Source organism: Cannabis sativa, chromosome 2 (genome assembly GCF_029168945.1).
Source record: "Cannabis sativa cultivar Pink pepper isolate KNU-18-1 chromosome 2, ASM2916894v1, whole genome shotgun sequence".
Taxonomy (NCBI): domain Eukaryota; kingdom Viridiplantae; phylum Streptophyta; class Magnoliopsida; order Rosales; family Cannabaceae; genus Cannabis; species Cannabis sativa.
In genome coordinates this window covers 13,993,305-14,016,172 of record NC_083602.1, presented here as the reverse complement: position 1 = coordinate 14,016,172, position 22,868 = coordinate 13,993,305, and the positions used below count along the sequence as shown (strand labels likewise).

Genomic DNA, 22,868 nt, shown 5'->3' with positions numbered 1-22,868 from the left:
AGGTTTGATGGTTCTAGGGGAAAGGACTCTAAAGACTAGACAAATGGGTTTATTATTCAGATTAACCCCCCAGAATCCTCTTCAAGATCATGCACAACAACCTCTTTATCAGTGAGGTTTAAAATTTCAGAGACGTTAAGGGCTAAGGAATCCATGAGCATGCAAGGTAAGCAGCAAGAGATCGAGAAGCCAAGAAAGAAATAAAGTGCAAGTAAAAGGAAGAGTAACGAACGCAAAAGAAACCAGTACCTTAAATAGAGAAAATGAAACATATACCTAGAGAGACGAAGCCTGCAAAAGGAAGATTTGCAAAGATGCTCTGTAAATCCTTTCAGAAGCCCTATGTCGATAGGAGCAATGATCGCCACCTCCCTTGGGTGTCTCAAAACGACGGCAGCCATTAAATGAAAACAAAAGACAAACTTAAAAAGGAACAAAGAACAACAGATTCACCTGAAATAAGTTCTAAACGATAATAAATGAAGATCAAGAGTAATAAATGAAGAGTAGTTGAAAGGAAAGATAATAACTGCTGCACAGGAGGTGAAAAGTCAATCCCTAAACTAAACTCAAAACAAAGGAAAGCAACAGTCACAAGACAAACCAATGAGCAACACAGGAGTTATAAGCTTAATCTAATAATTAATTAAACGACACCATGAAGGTGAAATCAAACAGGATTTGATCCAGAAGATGAAAGGCAAACAGGATGAGAAACCAGAAGAAACGGTACACAGCCCGCTAGAAGGTTCCAGAGCTTTTCATAGCTTTTACAGCACCAACATCATGCTCAGATAATTGTTTATTTAAAGAAAAAAATAAAAAAATCTGACACGCCAAGAAAAAAAAAATAAAACATATTACAATTTGAATGTATACGGTATACTAAATTAAAGGAAATGATATTGGGTTTGGGTATATACCTAAATTAAATAATTAGTCATATATCTATAAATAAAATACAATTAATGTATTTTGGTGTAATTATTCTTAATTTTAATGATAAAATACTATAAATTTATTAGGAATGTAATTTTTGTAAGTTTTTTAGGAGTGCTACTGTCAACTTCATGTTACAACCTTTTAGTCAACCTTTACGCTTCAAAATACATGTTGGAATATTTTTTTTCAATTTTTTTTACGGGGGTGTTTGTTATGCTTACAACATCATCCCTGTAAATTTTTGAAAATTTTCGAATAGTTTACAGTGCCGAAACTACGTTTGAAGTTTTTTAAACGCGCGTGGTAAATTGGAATATCAGGAACTCTGTTTTCGGTACTGTAAACTAATCAGAATTTTTCAAAAATTTACAGGGATGATACTGTAACTATAACGAATAGCGCTATGAAAAAAAATATTTCAGCATGTGATTTCTAACGTGGAGGTTGACTAAGAGGTTGTAATAGGAGTTTGTAATTAGCATTCCTCTTTTTGTAATAGGGATTTTTTTTATTAGTGGTAAATGGAATTTTCTTATATATTAAAGGGAATTAATTTATATATAATTTTTTTAGTTGTTATATAGATTTTGGTGCAATTTAGGTGTTATTGGAGTTTTTGTGTGGAATTTTATAAAGAAAAATTATTTTAAAGTGTATAAATGAAAAAAAAATTATATTTAATTTTTAAATTTATTATTTTATTTAATTTTTATTTATTTTAATGATAACATTAGATAAATAATAATATCCTTATTTTTTAAAATTTAGATATTATATTATTTTATTTTATTTAATATTTAAATTAATAAAATATTATTTAAATAACATTGATATTTATTAGTTGGTTAATGTTTTAAATTTGAAAAAGATATTTGGGATTGTTATATCAATCTCTAAATTTTTGAATTTGACATTATTTAAAATTCTTGGATAAATGCCATTTTTTTCAACTAACTGTCCTTGTTTTGTCCTTGTTTTGTTACATGTTTGTTTATTTAATTGTTTATTCAAATTTTTATGATAAATTTGTTGATAGATACAATGATCTAAATTAATTATAGTCAAATTATTAATAGAATAAATAAATAATTTGTAACATATAATTTTATAATTTCTTTTGATAAACCTAGTACGTAACATGATAAAGTACATCTAAATCATTTGTCAATATGAGCTTATATGTTTACAATTAGGCTTAGATGCATATAGTAAGTCTATTGCTAAAATAAAATAGTAGAAATTACACAGTATATGGAAAAATTATAAGAGTTTACTTTTTTATGGCATAAATAAATAATGCTATGGGGTTATAAGTTTTTTTTTTATTATTATTTTTTAACATTTATATGAGATTTTTTTTTGTCATAATTTTGTAAAAATATATAGAAATCCCACATTTGTAAAACAATAATAAGTTTTGCTGAAAAAATCATCGGTGACGGAAAAGTCACCGGTACCGGAAAAGTCGTTAGAAAAGTTAGTGACACTAGAAAATGCGCCGGAAAAGTCACCAAAAAAGTCACTGTCGCCGGAAAGTCACTGAAAAAATCACCAGAAGTAAATGTCTCAGATATAAACAAAAATAGAACTGATTCTATTACATAATGAATAAAAACAAATAGCACAAAATAACTCAAACCGGTTATAATTGAAATATAATTTGTTCTGTAACATAATGAATAAAAACAAATAACACCAAATAACTCAAACCGGTTATAATTGAAATATAACCGATTCTATAACATGATAAATAAAAATAAATAACACAAAATAACTCAAATCAGTTATAATTAAAATAGAATCGGTTCTATAACAATGTTATAATGAATAAAACAAATAACACGAAATAACTCAAACCAATTATAACTAAAACAGAACCGGTTATATAACATAATGAATGAGTATTTTTGGGATAAATATGGTATATGTGTAATTATTTTGTGGGTTGGAGCATGTTGAATGAACATTTTTGTTTAAGTTATTTTATTTAATTGGTTATTGTGTATGAGTTTTTATCTTAGTTGTTTTACAGAATTAGTTTTTTTGTCTCAAATTTTTAACTAATTAATAAATATAACCAGTTTCTTTATATTATATTTGAGTTATTGTGTGTTATTTTTTGTGTTTATTTATTTCATTATACAACCGATTCTTTTTATATTTATGCCTCAATATTTTTTGGAATTGATCTCTTTTTTTAAAAAAAAAAATAATAATTATAATCGATTTTATGAGGTATTTTGTTGTTGAACTAGTTTTGTTTTTAATTTATGTTTCAATGTTTTAAGAACTGATTTCCTCATTGTTTTTTAATTGTAATCGGTTTGAGTTATTGCGTGTTACTTGTTTGTATTCATTATGTTATATAACCCCAATTCTATTTTAGTTATAACCGGTTTGAGTTATTTTGTGTTATGTATTTTTATTCATTATAACACTATTATAGAACCGGTTCTATTTTAATTATAGTTGGTTTGAGTTATTTTGTGTTATTTTTATTCAATTATAATCGGTTTAAGTTATTTGTTTTTATTCATTATGTTATAGAACCGATTTTATTTTTAGTTATATCTGAGACATCTACTTCATGTGACTTTTCCAGTGATTTTTCCGGCGACAATGACTTTTTCGGTGACTTTTCCAGCGACGATGACTTTTCCGATGACACTAACTTTTCCGGTAACTTTTCTAGCGCTTGTGACTTTTCTAGCGAAACTTATTATTACAAATTTTATTAAATTTATTTATTGTTTTTTTCCATATTTTAAACTTTAATTATTTTTTAATTCCATATTTTTTTTGCATTATTTATTTATGCCAGAAAAAAGTAAATTATATCCTCAATGGCTCAATTCCCATATTTATGAAAATTTACCAATAAAATATCACCTCGATAGTTTTATTTAGGCAAATTAATATTGGGCTTACTCAATTAATAACAATTATTTATTTAAAATTGAATTCTAGACAGGCAACGTCAAATTAAATTTACTTACAAATATGGCCTTATGTGTTTTAATGCGATTTTATACCATTTATATTTTAAAAAATTTTGTACCACGTATACCGATATGAAAAGCTTTTGCCTCTATGATAAATTTTTTGTGTATTACACGATTATAAAATTATAACTATATCATAGCCTATTCTCTCTCTCATAGCTTACTGATCAGTCACAATCATTTCACTGCTATTTTTCTTTAATTTTGGACAATTTCTCTCTCATCTTTCAGTACCTTTATGGCATATTTACTAAAGGGGAATGAGAATCAATTGTAAGGATTGATGCTCATTCATTTGTATACTAAATTTTGGAATGGGAGAAACTAGTAGGGCCCACACAAATTAAGGAGAAAACAAAGGGAAAAGTTCCCCCTCATTTTTTTATAAGGAATACCTTTCCCTTTCCTTAACTTACTTTATATTAATTATATTTTTTTTATTAAAAATAAAAAAGATAAATATGCCCTTTAAAAATATATAAATAAAAGATAATTACATATTCTAACAATAGTAATTTAGTCAAATTAAGTCATTCTGATTACCTTTCCTGATTATGTAAACAAAATAAAATGATTCTAATTTCCTTTCTGGTTAGTTTAGTAAACAACAAATATTGTTTCTGATTATTTTATATTTTAACTGTTAGACATTTATATGTATAAACTGAAATATATGTATGTGTATATAACATGCGGAATAAAAGAACATATACACTATATGAATATAGGATCGAAATACCTCCAGCCATTGAATCTTTGAGCTTTAGTCCCACATAAGCTTGTTCTGCAAAAGGAACCGATTGATGTGGGTAATCGGGCTTCCTCGCTCTCTCAACTCTCTTTAGATGGATTTTGCTGTTATGAACAGAATGAGTGAGGAGCTCGGGGACCGATACCCTATATTTATAGGTGAGATACTCCATCAGTATCTGCGCCACATTAATTGTCAGAATATTTTGACAATTAATTCAGGAAATCAAATCAGGCAATGAATATAGAAATCTGACCATATATAGAATATTACATAATTAATTTTGTCCAGATTCAATAAATATAAAATATTCATTTATCAGAAAATCAATTATTTATTTATTTCCTTAAATAGAAATTTATTTTTTTAAATAGAAATATATTTCCTTAAATAATAATATTCTTATATTAACCCGTTTCATTTCTTCCATTGATTATTCTAATTCCAATTACAGTTTAGTAAATGTACCATTAGTGGAGAAGTTAGTCTCTCTCTAGTTGTATATCCAAACAAGATTATTTAAGTCTTTACTTTCTTTTTCATTTTGTACTCTCTCTCTCTCTCTCTCTCTCTCTCTCTCTCTCTCTCTCTCTCTCTCTCTCTCTCTCTCTCTCTCTCTCTCTCTCTCTCTCTCTCATCTTTTAAAGTTTGTTTGAGGTTACTAAAGAATTTAGGGTTTCTCATTTATGACGAGGTGGTGTTGAATGTGTTACTGAGCTTAGTAAAGAAGTTAGGGTTTCATATGATCAATTATTTTTTAGTTTCTTATTTTTGATTATCATCTGTTTGTTGTTTGTTGATTTGTTTCAATTTTGATACTTTTATGGCTTATGATTTTTTTTGTTTCGTGTACTCTCTAATGGAGGTTTAATTTTGTATATTTGGTTGTAAAAGGTGTTGTTAGTTTAAGGTTTTCAGTTTTTTGAGTGTTTTGTGTGTTTATTATGTTATTTATGATGATGTATTTGTAGTTGGCAAGTTATGTTTAAGTTTCTCATTGTGATTATTCTATGTTTTGGAGGTTTCCAAATTTGATTCTTTTTAGCTCCCTTTAAGATTTAGGATTTTTTTTCTATGTAATGTATGTAGAACATTTATGTTTGGTTGTTAAATGGTGTTTAGGTTAGGGTTTCGGTAGTGATTTAAGGTTTGTTATTTTATTCTCTGATGTTGTTTTTGTGCTTTATGTTGAGCTTGAGTATTTTTTTTTTATAGTTTATTTGCTTTGGTGTGTTGTATGCAGATTATATGTGCTATAAGTTACTAATTTAGTGCTTTATAAATATTTTAGAGATTTATATCATCACATATGTATAATATGTAGTTATTAATTTATCACTTGGTTGATTTTTGTTTTAAGTATATTTATTTTGGTGTGTTGTATGCACATTATCTATGCTATAAGTTACTAGTTTAGTGCTTTTTTTTTTTTCATACATGTATAATGTTATCATATGATATGATATATTATTTATATTAAAAGCAACTAAAAGGTTTAGGGTGATTCTACAATGCACCCCCTTAAAAGGGATGCACTGATGCACCCTTAACTTGTTTCGGCATCTAGAAAAATTTTTTAGTCTAATTTTTTTTCATATTCATGTATGTTATAGCTATTTAAGATATCCTACAAAATTTTGAAAAATTCGGAATAATTTACAATATAGAAAGCAATGTTCAAACAGTCTATTTTACACGCGTATAAAATAAAATAGTCACGCGTGCAACACACTGTTTGAACATAATTTTCGGCGTGTTAAACTTTTCCAAATTTCTTAAAATTTTGCAGGAAGTCTTAAATAATTATAACATACATGACCATGAGAAAAAATTTGACTAAAAAATTATTTCAGATGCTAAAACAGATAGGGGTGCATCAATGTATCCATTTTAAGGGGGTACATTGTAGAATTTTCCAAAGGTTTATATATGTTTCTCATATATTAAATGATTATTTTATTATTTATATATTTGTAAAATTCTGAAATAATTTTTTACTCGAAAAGTAACTAATTGATATCTTATTCAGATCAAAAGTAATAAAATGGTTACTTTTTCCAAAACTCTTAAAAAGCAAAAATTTCTGAAAACCAAGATTTTTCCAGCTTTTTCCATTTTCGGTATGTATACTGACGTGGCACATCAGTATTTGTGCAAATAATTTTCTTAAAGGTATTTTTATAAATAAAATTAATTTTATACATAAAATCAACTTTCATTAAAATATAATATATGTATATATTATACATTTTATTTAATAAGGTTATAATATAATACTAAAATACATGTAATGATAATTTTTTAATCTAATGTAATATGGTATTAATTGTAGGGTACTAATATTAGCAAAATTATACATATAAAGAAAGTGATTTTCGAAATGTGTAATATTTTATTTAACTTAATAGCTAGATTGAGTCATATATAATAATAAATTTTAGGATTTGGGTATTCACTTACATATTTGTAATTACTTTTTTTCTTAATAAGTATAAATATGTAAATTCCCTATAATAAATAGTTATTGTTTTATTTTAATTTATTTTATTTTTGTAAAATAATATATAAAATTTTGTGCTTGACCAAATAATGTAATTTAATTAACACTAATTTAACTAAATATTCTCATGCATAACTAAACACGATTATAAGTTTACAAACAATCATATTCTTCTTCATAATATTTTACGTAATATGTTAAAAATTAATTGACGTGTCAAATTTTAATTAGTTTGACATAATATGAAACACTACTTTTTAACTGGAGATCTTGATTTACTAATCGGACATTTAGTATAAGAAATCAATTGTACTCTTGATTGTATTGGAAACTAACACAACATCATACACATATACAAAATATAGAACAGGCATCAATAACATTGCAGCAGAAAGCTTCCCTTTACAAACAAAAAAAATATATATTATGTATAGATATATATTCAGTTATCTACACACTTTATAAACACTCAAATCTTATAGGGCTCGTTTGGAACGCCGTATTAGGTCGTATTGTATTGTATTGTATTATATTGAATTGGATTATCTATCATATTTTTATATAATACAATGTTAAACTTTAATTTATACTAAAATATTATATATTTAGGTGTCCATAAAAGTTTTTACCACATATAGTTTTACATAAAAATATTGCATAAAATACAATTCAATATAATACAATACAATACAATACGACTTAATACGGCGTTCCAAACGAGCCCATATAGTTTCCTTCTACGCAACAACTTCCCCCTACCCCTCATTCTAGAACTAACCAAGTCAACACTTCTCTAAACTAAAATTCAGATGACTGCAACACCAACACAACCTACAAACCATAACTCATCAGAGAAGAAAAAGTTGAAGATATCTCACATGTATCCGCAGTCCAATTTGGATGCTCTACTGCATTTTGAGGAGTTATCCCTTTGTGTGATCCACCTCTACACACATTCAGTTTCGTACAGAGATTCAAATTGCTGCAGCGTAGAATCGCATCTCATTACCGTTATCTGAGTAATATTCATTAAAGTTAAGGTGTCCCCAGAACCGGGAAAGCCCATATTCTCCATGTTTTGGTGACTTTAGATAATACAGATGCAATTCTTGGATATTTTTATCAAATACTTTTTTCATGGCAAGTACCTGCAAAAGCTCAAACATTTGTTAGTTAATAACAGCTTGTTTTGGTATCTTTCTCTCACCGTATTTTACATTTAAAGGTTGGGCAATAGATGACACTATCTTCTTAGATATAATTTCAAAGACATCACTTGTTTTTCATTTGTTGAAAATTGGGGTTTTAAAACAAGGAGGTGGGAACTTGCAACTTGCAACCACAGGGTAGTGGTAGGGCAAATAATAATTTTTGGAAGCAGTGTGCTAAATGTGATACCGTCCTTGGAACAAACAATGATTAAATGAAAGTTAAATCCAGACTTCGATATTATATAGGAACCTAGTTCTGAGATCTTCACTTGTTCTAGAAAAGGCAAAGTAAATAATTAAGAAACAACAAAGCTTGCTACGTATTTTTGGTCATGGCTACCATTTTATATTCAGTTTCAACAAGGAAGTTCCAGAATTCATAAAGACATTGCATCATTTTGTTCTGCTATGTGATTGTCAGCGAGAAATCATTGTGGCAATTTGACTAGCGTAATAATCTTTAGAATTTATACCACTTGTTAACTAAACATTAGCCTACATGATTATTATAAGGTGATTTTTCTTTTCATTTCTCTGTTATGGACAAAAGAAGAGACTTGTATCAATAAGAGATTTGAAGATGACCTCTAACACAACTACATAAGAAGTACTAGTACTTGCTTGATACAATTGTAAAGGTGTAAGAATCACCTGTGATATATTTACTCTGGAAAGTTTTCCCACCAGCTCTCCTTGATTTAATCCAACATCCCACATGCCTCCTCTAAGACAAGACCGAAAATCTAATGCACATTGCAAAATGCTGTCGATGATCCTGGCTATATGTCGTGTTTCATCAGATAGAAAACATCTGCAGAGATGTGATCAAGTAAGAATTAAAGAAAAAAAAGAAAGAGCAAAAGTGCCAATATCTCCCCCACATACTTGTACGAGGAATCCCATGTAACTAAGGATGAGATTGAAAAGCCACAATGTAATTGGATTTGTGTGTAATTAGAAGCAATTACACGATTTGACATGTTTGTCTGACCATGTAATTACACTGTAACTATGTAATTGAAAGTAATTGAGGGGTTCCAATTATACTCTCATGACTCCCCATGAGAATTGAATTTACACTTTAATTACTAAAAACTTTCCATAGTAAACATTAGCTATTAAAAAATATTATTTTTCCATGTAATTTCTAACTAGTTTGTCAAACAAGATATTAAGAATTCATATCCAAACACACCTTACCTTTTAAAATCTAGTGTAATTATTAAACTATGTAATTACCACTCTAATAATTACCCTACCTAATAATTACACAGTTACTTCCAAACACACCCTAAATATAAATATCGAATCCTATGTTCCTATAGAAACCAGTGAAACACTTAAAATGTTTTCTGATAGGCAGTGCAACATAGAATATAGGCTGATTAATTTTGTACTTTTCTCAAAAACAAAATTTGCAATATATACGGGAATTGGTATATTTCAAAATAACATTTTCAGCTCTCAAACTGACAGCAGTGGAACCTGAACTTACACATGCAACGAGTCAATTAGATATGCCATGTGCACTGACTCAAGATCCATCATATCTTTGACCTGTAAGAGTCAAAATCATATTTAAGAGCAACACATAGTCCGAGAGAAAAAGAAAAAAAAAACAGTGAAAAAGTTACTACTACAATGGGAATTATAAATTCAATAACCACAATAATTAGCATGGCAAGAAAAGACATTACACAGTTAATGTGCACTAACACATGATAGCTACTGGCAACCATGCACATTAAATAATGACAACTGGACGGACAATGGTTTAACCAAAAGATTTCCATGTCAAATCAAGAAGAGAAAACAGCTAACCTAAGGAGGTTGAAAGCTAAAAGAGTAGTAGACATAATAAACAATCACAGAAACACGCATTGGCACCCATCAAACCCAAAACTAGGAAATGGAAAAACAACTCTTAACTGGAAATCATAATTTTTTATTTTATTCAATATAATGAAAAGAAACAGACAATTCCTAACTTGAAGCCAGCCCTTCACTTTCCTTTCCTTGGTAACTTTATTTCAATATATTCACGTGAATATCACTAGGTACTAACAGGTACACCCTGCTACATTTAAACATGACACTTCAAAATACTAAATGCTAGAGTAAACATAAATCAACCATGTAAGAAGTGTAATATAAATAAAATGTAAAAGGAAGTGGAACCTTCAATCTTCGCCTAAAATTTTACATCTCATAAAATCATGTAAACCCAACTTTCACATACCTTATGCTGAAGAGAGTGCATAAATCTACACCATGATACATGTGATAGTTGTGACTCTACATACTGCTGCAGGGTAGACACAAAATGACTGACCTGATGCCTGTATATATGCAAGAGGAAAAAGAAAAAAAGTCCTAAGGAAATAGTAGTGTGATTTTATATATGAACATAGCTTATGCAGAAACAGTTGGAAGGAACAAAATCCGAGAATATATACAGAAATAGGAAAAAAAAAAAAAAAACACCCAGTAAAAGCAACAGAGTCTGTAAATTCAGGAACATATAAGAATTCGTCAAAGTTTTCAACTTTTTCAATGTTAACTACTTTGAAACTTCTTAATAACAACATATCTATGACGGCGGAATTAGATGCAGCGTTGGTGAGAAGCCTTTATATGATTCCATCTAAATTTATGTGTCAAAGACTTAGGGACATAATGGCCACGTGAAAGATACAATTTCAAATACTTTAGGAGCATTCTGGCAGGTAGCCAGATCTTGTGTCATTCTTGTTGCATTTAATTGCTCCAATGTGTAAATCTTATGAGCAATGCACCATCTTGCAATTTGAGTATATACCCATCAAAAGGAGACCTTGAATACTTTGATCAGCGAGTCCCTCCAACTAGATAACACTTTGCACAATTAGAGCTAATAAAGTGGCATCAACATGCATGCAAGATATCTCCAACTCTATTATATGGGCAGTCATGTCAAAATCATAACCAAGGACCTCAGTGAGCCACTTTTGAAAATCTAAATAAAGAAAACGCTACTCTCCTAAACCTTTCACACTCTAGTCTAGTCTGTACAGATCACAAACTTCCAACCTAGAGGATGAAGTAAGGCCATCAGTTCACACTCATAAATCAAATAGACAATTGGACAACCACCTTGCATTACAACTCAAAACTCATACGCCTTTGGCTCTGGAACAACCAGCTAGCTGAAATCCGGAAGAGCTAAGGCCAAAATAAAAAAAGTTATTGTGGACTTGAATTTCGGAAAGCATCCCTGGCCAATAAAGATTACCAAAACTTGTCCTTTTTGGGTTATCTGTCAGAGGTTAACAATCTTCCCAAAACAAGAAAAGAACTTTCGAAATAGCCAATAAGACCAAGAAATCCCTTCAATCCCCACCATAGCTGAGATCTTCTTGGGGCCAATTGAGATACCTTCACTAAAAATAATGTGCCCTAGGTTTTCAAAATTCAATTGGACAAATTAACACTTCTAACAGTTGGCATACAACCACTGATTCTGCAAAACAAGTAACATTAGACCCAACCCAAGTGCCACCAAATGTTTAAACCTTATCCAATATAGTTCCCACATTCCACAGTTTATATCCTTCCTTCTCTTAGCTCCCCATTACCCCATTGCAAGATATCACAATTCAAGCAAGGCCACGCCCAGTCAATCCCCATCAAATGGAGGATCTTCAATAACATGGCTCTGAGAAAAGAGCAGAGAAATAGATGACCAACAGTCTCAGAATTCTTTTTGCACATAGTGCACCAAATTAAGGATGAATGTAATTATTACCTCTACATTTGCTTCTGAAGCCCTCCAAACTTCCCTACTCCATGACTTTCTTCTTGACAACATTACATATCCATGTAGCTCCATCCAAATCCACCATATTTTACCTAGCTTTATTATTCTTCACTTAAAGCTAAAGTGGAATATAATCCACCATCTTTTTCTAATGAAAACTTAATGTTCTAACTCTATATCCTTATTAAAATGGCAATAGCTTGCAGAGGCCATAATCATGAAAAGTACTAACTAATCAGAGAGCAAAAACTCTTCCCAAGACCAAACCATTTAGTTGGCATCATGGATCACCAAAAGCTCTGACCATTCCTCAACACATTCAGACTGTTTCATAAGCTTTTATTGATTGTTGGCCTTTACTTTTTGTTACTTTTTGTTGATACTGTTGTGTTTTGTATTCAAATATGTTACCTTTGTTCCAAGCCGTTTCAATTAAAGTGAGAGTATGGTAAATTTTATATAATAAAGTAACTTTGTGTTAGTTTGGTTTGATATTGGGAATTTAAATAATACTACAAAGCCTAAAGAGATACACTAACCTCATCTTCATCAATAAGTTAAAATGACCCACTTCCTGTTTGGATAGTTCAGCCTGTTGGTTGACACTGATCAAGGGCCTCAACTCCTATCCACAAATATTAAAAGCAAACTTAGTTGGTTAGTATGATGAAATACAAAAATATATCTTTAGCAAATACATCAATATATTTTAGCAAAGTTTCTAAATTTCTTCACTAGTCATTTTCCACTTTCCAGAAGATTGAAGAATGATATTCTATCCATGAATGTATATCTTATATTGGCTATAAAATCAAGTGAGAAATTGCAAACCAGAGTGAGAGCTATAAATTAAAGGGGAAATTGCACATAGTGTAGGTGCTATAAAACTAAATGAGAAACTGCAAATCGCAATCCAGTATAAAAGCATACCTTTAATGAGCGCCATATATCAGACAATGAAAAAATGCCAATCTTCACTTTTATCAAAAAACTAAATATTTCAGAATATATTTTCAATGCCTCAGGAGTCAAAACAATACTGACTGGCCAGTCCACGCGATAACCCAAACCTAGAAAATCAAAAGAATGGAGCCCTGTGATAACAGAACATATATTAGAACAATATATTTCAAAAAAAAAAAGGCTGATAGAAACACCAACGTTGAAGGAGTAATAATTAATTATTAGGGGCATTCGACTATGGAAAATAAAAGAAAAAATAAAAACTAAAAAAAAAGAGCAAGAACATAACAACAGAACAGTAATGTATATCCCTTTCAAAAAAAATAAAAAAAAAACAGTAATGTACCAATAGCAGATGCTGAAAGAGGCATTGTGTCATGTCCTTTAATGAACACATACAATCTGTCTTTATTATGATCAAATTGGCAAGAAGACCTCTGAATTGACAACTCAAGAAGTCCTTGAATTTCTGCAAGTCTTTGCTCTGCCTCTGTGATGCACCATTTCTGTCATTTGAAGAGCAAGAAAAACATCATCAGATGAGAGTACATTAAATGATAACAGATTATTGAATTTATTGACATGATTACTAAAGAACAATACATGATGCCAAAGTGACATGATAAACAAATCTGCCCAGTCTGCAAACTCCATGAAGTGGTACCGTCGAAGTGCTAATAAATGTTCTTTAAAATCAAATCCTTCTTCAAGCAACTTAATAGTTAACTTGCTAACATACTTGTATCTATGTTTTTCTTAAGGATAAGACACTTTTTTCAGAAACATCATGTAGAGGAAACAACTGAGCCAACAGTAAGTTAATCAAATATAGAATAATGCAAGAAAATTAAAAGCCAAACTTTTACATTGTTACTCACAAAACAAAGTCCTGTGGATGCATTGCAAAAAAGCATTAGAAAATATTAAAAAAAAAAAACAGTCCTAATATGGCTATTTTTCCCTAATTGCTCTATATTCTGTAAAGCACCACAAAACTTCACATGAAAGCAACAAAATTGCCTTATTTCATATAAACTAAAACTTATAGTCAGCTTAAACCACATTTCATATGAGTTCAAAGATTTAGTTAGCCTTAACCAAGGTAGGATAAAGAGAACAACAAGGGTAAGAGAAAAAGTCTGCGAAAACGTATACTATACTCTCACTAGTACATTTAGCACAAAGATAAGGATACTGAAGCATAATTTCCTGCAGCAAGCATTTGTCAATGATAAAGTCAAGTGGTATGTCAAATTTGGCTAATGAACTTTTTATGTGATCTCTAACACCATTATTGACAGTGTTACAGGATCTACCAAGTAACCTCTCCCAACTACTTCCTCCAGAAACAAGTGCTGATGCAGTATCTTCTTGATTATAGTCCTTCACTTCCAAAAGAGAATTATCATAGCTTATTTTGGGTTCAACCAACAACATATCTCGCTTGCAATTTTCAACATGAAGATCAATCTTATTACTAGCGGCTGAAGCACCAGGGTCCAAAAGTCTTGCAGAAAGGTTTTCCAAGCATCGGTTACAAGAATCTTCTACTGAAGAAAAGTCAAAAAAAGGTAAGGCTTTGCCATAGCGTGTGCCATCTCCCTCTCCAGGATCAGTTTGCAATTTTAGGAAAGAGGATTTCCTTAGCATGGGATTTATGCTAAGAAAATTGTTGTGTGAGTTAACCTTCCAGTCTTTCTTGGTAACTAAGGCTGAATTATTTATGCTGTTCTCTTGTCCATCCTTGCTAAACAGCTCCTCAGAAAAAGAATCACTCGTGACCATCAATTTTCTACAATAAGAGATACCGTCCTCAATGGTTCCTTTTGTACTCATCCTTGGGTCACAGTCCTCCAGATTTGACCTTGAATCACCTCCAGAACTTCCTTCAACACTGACAGAACTTTTCAAATGACCTAACCAATCATTGTTGGGTAAACGTTCTAGATACTTATTGACAGATCTACATGCCCAATTTTGTTCTTGTGATTCTTTGGCCACAGATATTTGATCCAAAAGTTTCCCATGAAGTACATCTCTTTCACAAAGTCCATCTGCATCACTTTCAATATGAAGTGATTCCTCACATTCACAAGATTTTTCCTCATAATTATTGAAGGGAGAAGTTATAGAGAAGCTTAACCCAGATAAGTATTTCTCTTCAAGCTCAAAACTTTGACTGGAAAGGTCCTTCAGCTGATCAATTTTTTCTTCATCATTTGAAGATGAACAAACAGATGAAGATTCATATGTATTAGCTATATAAGATGAATCATCTACTGTACTTGAGTCTTCAGAATCCACATCATCCCTATCCCTGAGAGTTAGAGAATTTATTACGACAACATTCCTTTACAGCAGAAAAAAGAAAGAAAAAAAGAGGAAAACAACTACATAACTTCATGCAAATATAATCAAATGCAGAAATGAGAAACACAAATAAAGGGAGAGAGAGAGAGAGAGAGAGAGAGAGAGAGAGAGAGAGAGAGAGAGAGAGAGAGATTACACATTTAGAACCCTTTTATCTTTTGCTGAAGGAACCATTAATCGTTTATCCAACATGAAGGAAATTGGGGCATTTGAACTCGTCCCACCATCACCGAAGCCCTTGGGGACTGTGCCATGTGAAACTACCTAAAAATTGACAATAATTATGTTAAGATAAGAAAGGCATCACATAATCAGAATGTAGCACAACAGCCAACCAATGTGAAAGAAGCTCAAGAAGAAGCTTCCTTCATTCCCCACCAACCTCATCAGTATAAGGAAACATTAGATGACCAGAAGCATGGTTATGAGCTAGGACACATTCAAGGTCAAAGATGGTGAATAAATTAGTTGCCCTACAAATTTTAGATAAAATCAATGTCTCAGGTATAAGAGCACATCACAAAGGAAAGTCTTGTCATAACCATGTGTTACAAAAGGGGAGAAGAATAAGTTAAGTAGTTTACACTTTACAAATAAAAAATCAGCAAACAAATCATAGGTTAACCAAATCAAAGTTTTATTCAAATCATTAGAGCACCTCCAATGGTACTCTCTATTTTTCAGCTAAAATAGCTAAAAAATTAAAATAGAGTTATTTTTATTATTATTGCTCCAACCACACCCCTACTCTAGTTAGTAAGATTATTTTAATATTATATTGAATTTATCAAATATAAATTAATTTTATATAATAATAAAAAAGTAATAGTGCTATTGATTAAAATACTATTTAAAAAGTTTAGTAAAAAAGTAGGGAGCTCCTTATCCATTCTCTATTATAGAGAGCCATTTTTTGTATGGTTGGAACTCATTTTTTCAAATTTCACTCCCTATTTTAGCTAAGTAGTGTGTTTGGAGTGCATGGTTAGAGATGCTCTTATATCTAAAAAAGTAAAGCAAAAGCAAATCTTTAGGTTTATATATATACACACATATATATATAAGAAACAAAAATTTGTTTTCTAATAAGTCTAATACAATCATAAGAAAACATGACAGAACCATAGCAGTAAAGGACAAGAAAACTAGCTAATAAGCAAAATTCACAAGAGATGGCAAAAGTAAAACTTTAGTTGCATCTAAAAAAGCAATTACAATTTAGAAACAAATCATAACAAAAGAATATTGTAAATAAAAGTTTAAACCTGCTGATATCTGAACTCTAATTTTGTCAGAAGACACTCAAGTTTTTCAAGCATCCCTTTGTAGTAACAGCCTCTCGCATATACTGTTGTTTCTATAGTCTCTTTTATGAAAGTTATGGGACACGCATTTGATGAATGGATGCTGGAAAAGGCGTCCCAACAAGGAAGAAGATCCTCATAAGAATGGTTAATAGAGCCAACATATGTACACAATTCTAGTAATTTCATTAATACTTGAAGTTGTTGGCCAGCTCTGACAAGTGGAATCAAGTGGTCCTTCAGAAAACAAGGAATGGTAACTCCATCTCGTTCCTGATGTGAAAATAAATCAACATAGAGACAACTTGCTAAAAACAACACAAATGCCAAATAATAAAATTTAAAGTATCAATTCACAAGGTTAAATCTGAAATAAGCAGTAATACCCTAATAGTTGCCAATGGGAAGTCAGTATCATACTGTCGTTGGGATGGTTGGTTGTCAATACATTCTACTACAAACTCCTTATAAGGATCGCTTATCTCAGCTTTGTATATCCATGATCTGATAAACGAGCAATATGGTTCAAATGAACGAACAAAAAGAAATTTGAGCACAGCATGGTGAGGAGGATCGGCAACCTAAACAAAAAAATTTCTTAGAAATAACAAAAACTAAAAGGAACAAGCCAATTAAAAGTGAAAACCAGCAAAGCAGAAATTATAATCTTGGAAGGAAACCTATACTATAGAATTCAAGAGCAATTATAGCAAAAGAAAATGTTATCAGTGCCATCATTTTTTGTAATAACTTTAATATGTTTATCATTATTATTTCTTTCTGTTGACTAAAGACTAGTGAGCTTAAAGTTTCTTTAATTTTCCACATTAGTCAGCAAATTTTGATAACAGTTAATAGCTATTTTTCAGTAAACCATTAAAAGTAATAGCCAGAAGAAAAAATGTATACTTAGGCTCATAACAGACTGAAAAGAAAAAAAAATAATAAGCACGGCCTTCCTAAGCAAATAATAAGTTAGTGTGTCTATATATAACTGACCTGTAACTGTGCATACAAATATGTAAGAAGATCACCTCCTCTGAAGAAACGACAAAATTCAAGCATTGCTTTAGCAATTAAATCTTCAGAACAAGAGTTTGAGAAGCAAAAAGCTATGGGACATAGGTTGCATATATTCCCAAGGGCTTCAATCTGAACCCTCAGTTCTTTTGTGTGCAAATAGAGCTCCAACAAAGTAATTTTAGAATAAACCACTGTGGTAAGACATCCTATTCCAGAAGGTGCTACCAGAGGCATCTCACCACTTTCTGATGAATCCCTCAAACATACAGATGCATATAATGTATCTAGTGCACACATGTAGCCCTCTAAAATCTTTCCCACAGCAACAGAGAAAGCATGATTAACAAGACTGTATGGAGGGTGCACATCCTGTTGCACTTTACTGCCATGACGATCTTGAATATCCGCTAATTCTGGATTATCATGTTGCCTCGTACCCGAAAAATTGTCACCATAATTCGTAAAGTGGTCTACAAATTTACGGAGTAGTAATACTAAAAAACCTGAGCATCCGATAGATTTTAGTATCTTTCCCTGAGCATGAGTGCTTGAAGACCGATTCCACAAGCTTGGTATCTGATGATAGGTCCTGTCAGCTGGATCAGAACAAAAGGCAGTGGAAAGCTTTTCAATACTAATAATAGCTGACTGAACACCTTGAAGTGCATTCATAGCCAACCTCACCATACTTGCTTCCTGTGTAGAATAATGTTGTATTCAAGTGCAAAGAAAAGATAGCTTAGCTCTTATTTAAATGCAAACAAGCAGCATGTTGGGATCACCATTAACAATATTTTTTTACAAAAAAAAAAAAAAAGTACACGGTATGCACTATAAAATTCGGGTTTTCTCGTACTTAGAGTTTGAGGTACAAAACACTGATTTATCACTAGTAGAATTGCACTGTGTAAAGTGTTATCTTTATGTGTATTTCATATTTCCATTAATTACTTAAAAAATAAGAGCTACGTTTCAACTCTTTCTCAAATTATGTTGTTTGGGTTTTTTTGCATGATCAACTAATAAAGAACAGGGGATATTACGTAAAAGATTCTTTCTTTCCTTTGCAGAAAAATATGCATTGGTTTCTTCATGGACTTGTCCTTGCTTTGTTCACCTACAAGTTTTTCTCCGTATCCTTTTTTATCTATCATATTATTAAACTTGGGATATATGTATTGTAGATATTAGTATATTCAATGTGCAATTCCATCAGAATCACAATTCGAGTTATTGAAAATTATAAGGAACTAAATAAATGAGTGCTAAACAATTGCAACAGATTAAGGAAAATCAGCAAGGAGTAAGTAGTACAAGCCCTAGATCCAGAGAGAGGAAAGTAAGAAACATACGGAAACGGAAGTATCGTGACGTGGACGATGAGGCGTTGAAGAAGAACGAGAAGTGAATGAATTGCAATGAGAGACACGAGGTCCGCTCTCGGAAGGGACGGAGTCCCAAGAAGTGGCGGGAAGGCATGGATGTTCTAGGTTGAGATTCTGAAATAGAGATGCAGTGAAATCGGAGTTGAGAACCGCCATTGTTGGATACTAGAGATGAAGTTAGTAATGGAGTGGAAATGGCATGGCTAAGGGAGGAGTGCGAGGGAGAGTGAAGGTAGGCAGCCCAGAAATGGGAAATTTGATTTTCTATACTTAGAAAATCAAAAAAAATTTTCCCTAAACCAAAAATTTAAAACCTAAAAAAACTATTCCTTTTTTTTCAAAACCCCAAAAATACCCCCCTCACAATATTCTCTCTCTCTGCATCATCTCTCTCTCCCTCTATCTCACCCCAACCGCCCACCCTCACCCGAACCACCCTCACCCACCCACGTCAACCCCAACGCCGATCACCACCCTCACCCCCGTCGACCACGACCCCAACCCCTCCGACCCCAACCCCAACCCGAAAGAGCAACCCCAGTCTCTGAAACTTTTTTTTTTTTCCTGCGATTTGAGAGAGGGAAGAAGACAAAGGTCCGATGGTCGGACCTTGGGGGTCCGATGGTCGGACCCATCGGACCCCCAAGGTCCGACCATCGGACCTTTGAAATTTTTTTTTTTTTTTGCGATTTTGGAGAGAGAGGAAGAAAGGGTCTGATGGTCGGACCTTCGGGTCCGATGGGTCCGATGGTCGGACCCATCGGACCGAAGGTCCGACCGCTTTAATTTTTTTTTTTTTTTTTTCCCCGCGATTTGAGAGAGAGGGGAAGAGAGAGGTCCGATGGCTCGGACCTTGGGGTCCGATGGGTCCGATTGGTCGGACCCCATCGGACCCCATGGTCCGACCATCGGACCTGGGGTGTGGGATTATTGGGACCGGCTAGATAGAGAGAGAAAGAGAGATAGTTTTAGTTTGGGGGTATTTTTGGGATTTTGAAAAAAAAAGGTATAGTTTTTTTAGGGTTTTAATTATTGGTTTATAAATCAAATTTTTTGATTTTCTAAGCATAGAAAATCAAATTTCCCCCAGAAATTTAGAGCAGACTGTTGATGTATCTCAAATCACCCCTCACCACCATCCATCCACCCCGCCCAAAACAAATCCTATTTTAAATTATAATATTTTTATTTATTTTTAGTTTTTTAATCACAAAAATAAAAATATATTTATTATTTTTTAAAAAAAGTTATTTAAAATTTTTATTCTAAAATTATGACACATGTGTTTTTTTTTTTTTTTGAAATTAAACTCTTATTAACAAGAACTAGAGTTTAATACAAATCAATAAAAAAGATGAAAAATTCTCAATTTAAGCTAATTTACCATCCACCCTAAGTGCATGCACAACTAATTCATGAGAAACAGACATGAACTAGGGATGCCTCAAGAAAACTGGAAAGCAAACTAGCAAAAAAACTAAAAAACCTAGCTCATTACAAAAAATTTAAAAAATTTTGTTCATTACAAAAGAAAGAGCGCTTTTAAAAAGCAGAAGCTAAACAATCAGACTCCACATAACTAAGAGGAAGAGCAACGTGTGAAACCAATCCAGCACTACCACTAAGGCTAATGCTTCTGGTTGAATGACTAAGAAGTAACCAATAAGTTTAGATCTTATGTAATGTGTGAATTTTCTACCTTTGAAGTATAGATAAACCTACAAAACACCAAGAAAAGATAAATGAGGTAAGGATTTAACTTATAAAAAATAAACTAAATTTAGAAACCAAAGTTTCAATATAGCAATTAAAATAAGAAGAAAGACTTATCTGTGATATTCATTGTTCCTCCAATAATTTTTAAAGTCTATATATCTATACACTTAAAAAAATAAATAACACAATAAACATAACACAACAAAAATACATCAACAAACTCATAACTTGTGAGAATAGTATCTCACTCTCTTTTAAGTAGGAAAAAAAAAGTGGTGAAAAAGATAGTTTTGAAAAAATATAAATTGTTAAGAAGAGATACTATAAGAAAAATAAAACCATCCAAAATATAATTCATGAAATAGATAAAATTTCTAAATTAACATAAATCAAAATGAGTAAATAATTAATACAATACTTCTTATACTCTTGAAATAATTAACTCATATATATATATTTTCTTTTTTTCTAAAAAATTTCATGTAATTTTTTATTTTAATTTTTTTGTCATAATATTTAAAATAATAATTTATTTTACTTGATAGGTATATTTTTTAAGAATATGAGTTGGAAGAAAAAAGTTAAAAAAATTTAGTATAATTAAAGATATAAATTTTATATAAAATAAAAATTATTAAAATAGAGTGTCTTTAAAAAATTTTGAGGTGTAAATAAATTTTTTTTTTTTTTTTTGACTAAAGAGGATATTTCATTAATCAAAACTGAACCAAACAAAACCCAGCCACAACCAACCGGCTCCCAACCCACCTGCTCAAAAACCAGCAGCCGAAACTAACCAATAAGCCTCATAATCAAGGCTTTTTCAGTTTGTATCTTCCTCCTATGCTTTAAACTATACAATCTATGCATAACTATATCTTTTATACTATTTACAATTTTCATCTTAGTATAACAACAATTATTATGCACACAAGAGTTCCTATTATTCCACAACATATAGATTGTGGCAGCAGTAATAAGAATCTTCACACTAGCCTTCGAATTGGCCAGCCACACCTTCCATCTAATAAAATCCAAAGGCCAAAGATCAGCCCCACACCAATGAAAAACCTACTGAAGCACCTCTCTTGACAGCCTGCAGTTAAAGAACAGATGGCTATGGCTTTCTTCTTCCAAGCCACACACCGGACAGATACAAGAGTCTAGAGTAATCTGAAATTTAACAAAATTATCTCTAGTATGTAAATTGCCATGAACTACCTGCCACAAAATGAAACGGTGCTTAGGAATTGAAGCATAGCTCCAAATCGACTTGTAGAAGCTATCTATGTCCCTTTGTATAGACCCCATGTAAAGCCTAGCTGCTATAAACTTCCCCTTCTTGACAGCAGCCATGAAACTCATCTTCGAATATCTCTTCCTCATGTGGCTCAATTTCCTCCAATACCAACTAACATCTCCTTTTAATTCATACTCCCAAAAATCACTCCCTTTCATATAAATGTTGTTAACCCATTTAACCCAAAGGATATCATGTTTATCCATTATTGCCCAAATAAATTTCCCCAGGATAGCTTTATTCCAAGTCGGCCCATTCTTGAAACCTAAGCCACCGAACGGTTTTGGCAAACAAACAAAATCCCAGGAAGCCAAATGGATTTTACTCTTCTCTCCTTTAAAACCCCATAAGAAACCTCTACAAAGCTTCTCAACCTATTTTATAACACTTTGAGGAAGGATAAAAATGCTCATCCAGTAATTACGAAGACCAAGCAAAACCGAGTGGATTAACTGAGCTCGCCCAGCATAAGACAAGTGCCTAGTTGCCCAAGTTGCTAGCCTCAATTTAACCTTCTTAATGATAGTCTCACAATCTTCTATTCGCCATTTTGTTGGTCTTAAAGGAACCCCAAGATATTTGAGAGGAAAAGTCCCCTCTCCCAT

General features: G+C 31.6%; 1 protein-coding gene across 1 annotated transcript; it reads right to left on the bottom strand.

Moving 5' to 3' along the window:
* Positions 1-7,484: 7,484 nt before the first annotated feature.
* LOC115719434 (uncharacterized) lies at positions 7,485-19,815 on the bottom strand. Its single transcript, XM_030648485.2, has 14 exons — positions 19,215-19,815; positions 17,839-18,558; positions 17,226-17,420; positions 16,801-17,112; positions 15,672-15,799; positions 14,361-15,482; positions 13,769-13,910; positions 13,512-13,671; positions 13,133-13,296; positions 12,742-12,827; positions 10,646-10,745; positions 9,902-9,963; positions 9,058-9,217; positions 7,485-8,343 (listed from the first exon to the last, which is right to left on the bottom strand). The coding sequence occupies exons 1-14, from the start codon at positions 19,401-19,403 to the stop codon at positions 8,170-8,172; spliced, it is 3,714 nt and encodes a 1,237-aa protein (XP_030504345.2). The 5' UTR covers positions 19,404-19,815; the 3' UTR covers positions 7,485-8,169.
* Positions 19,816-22,868: the final 3,053 nt, after the last annotated feature.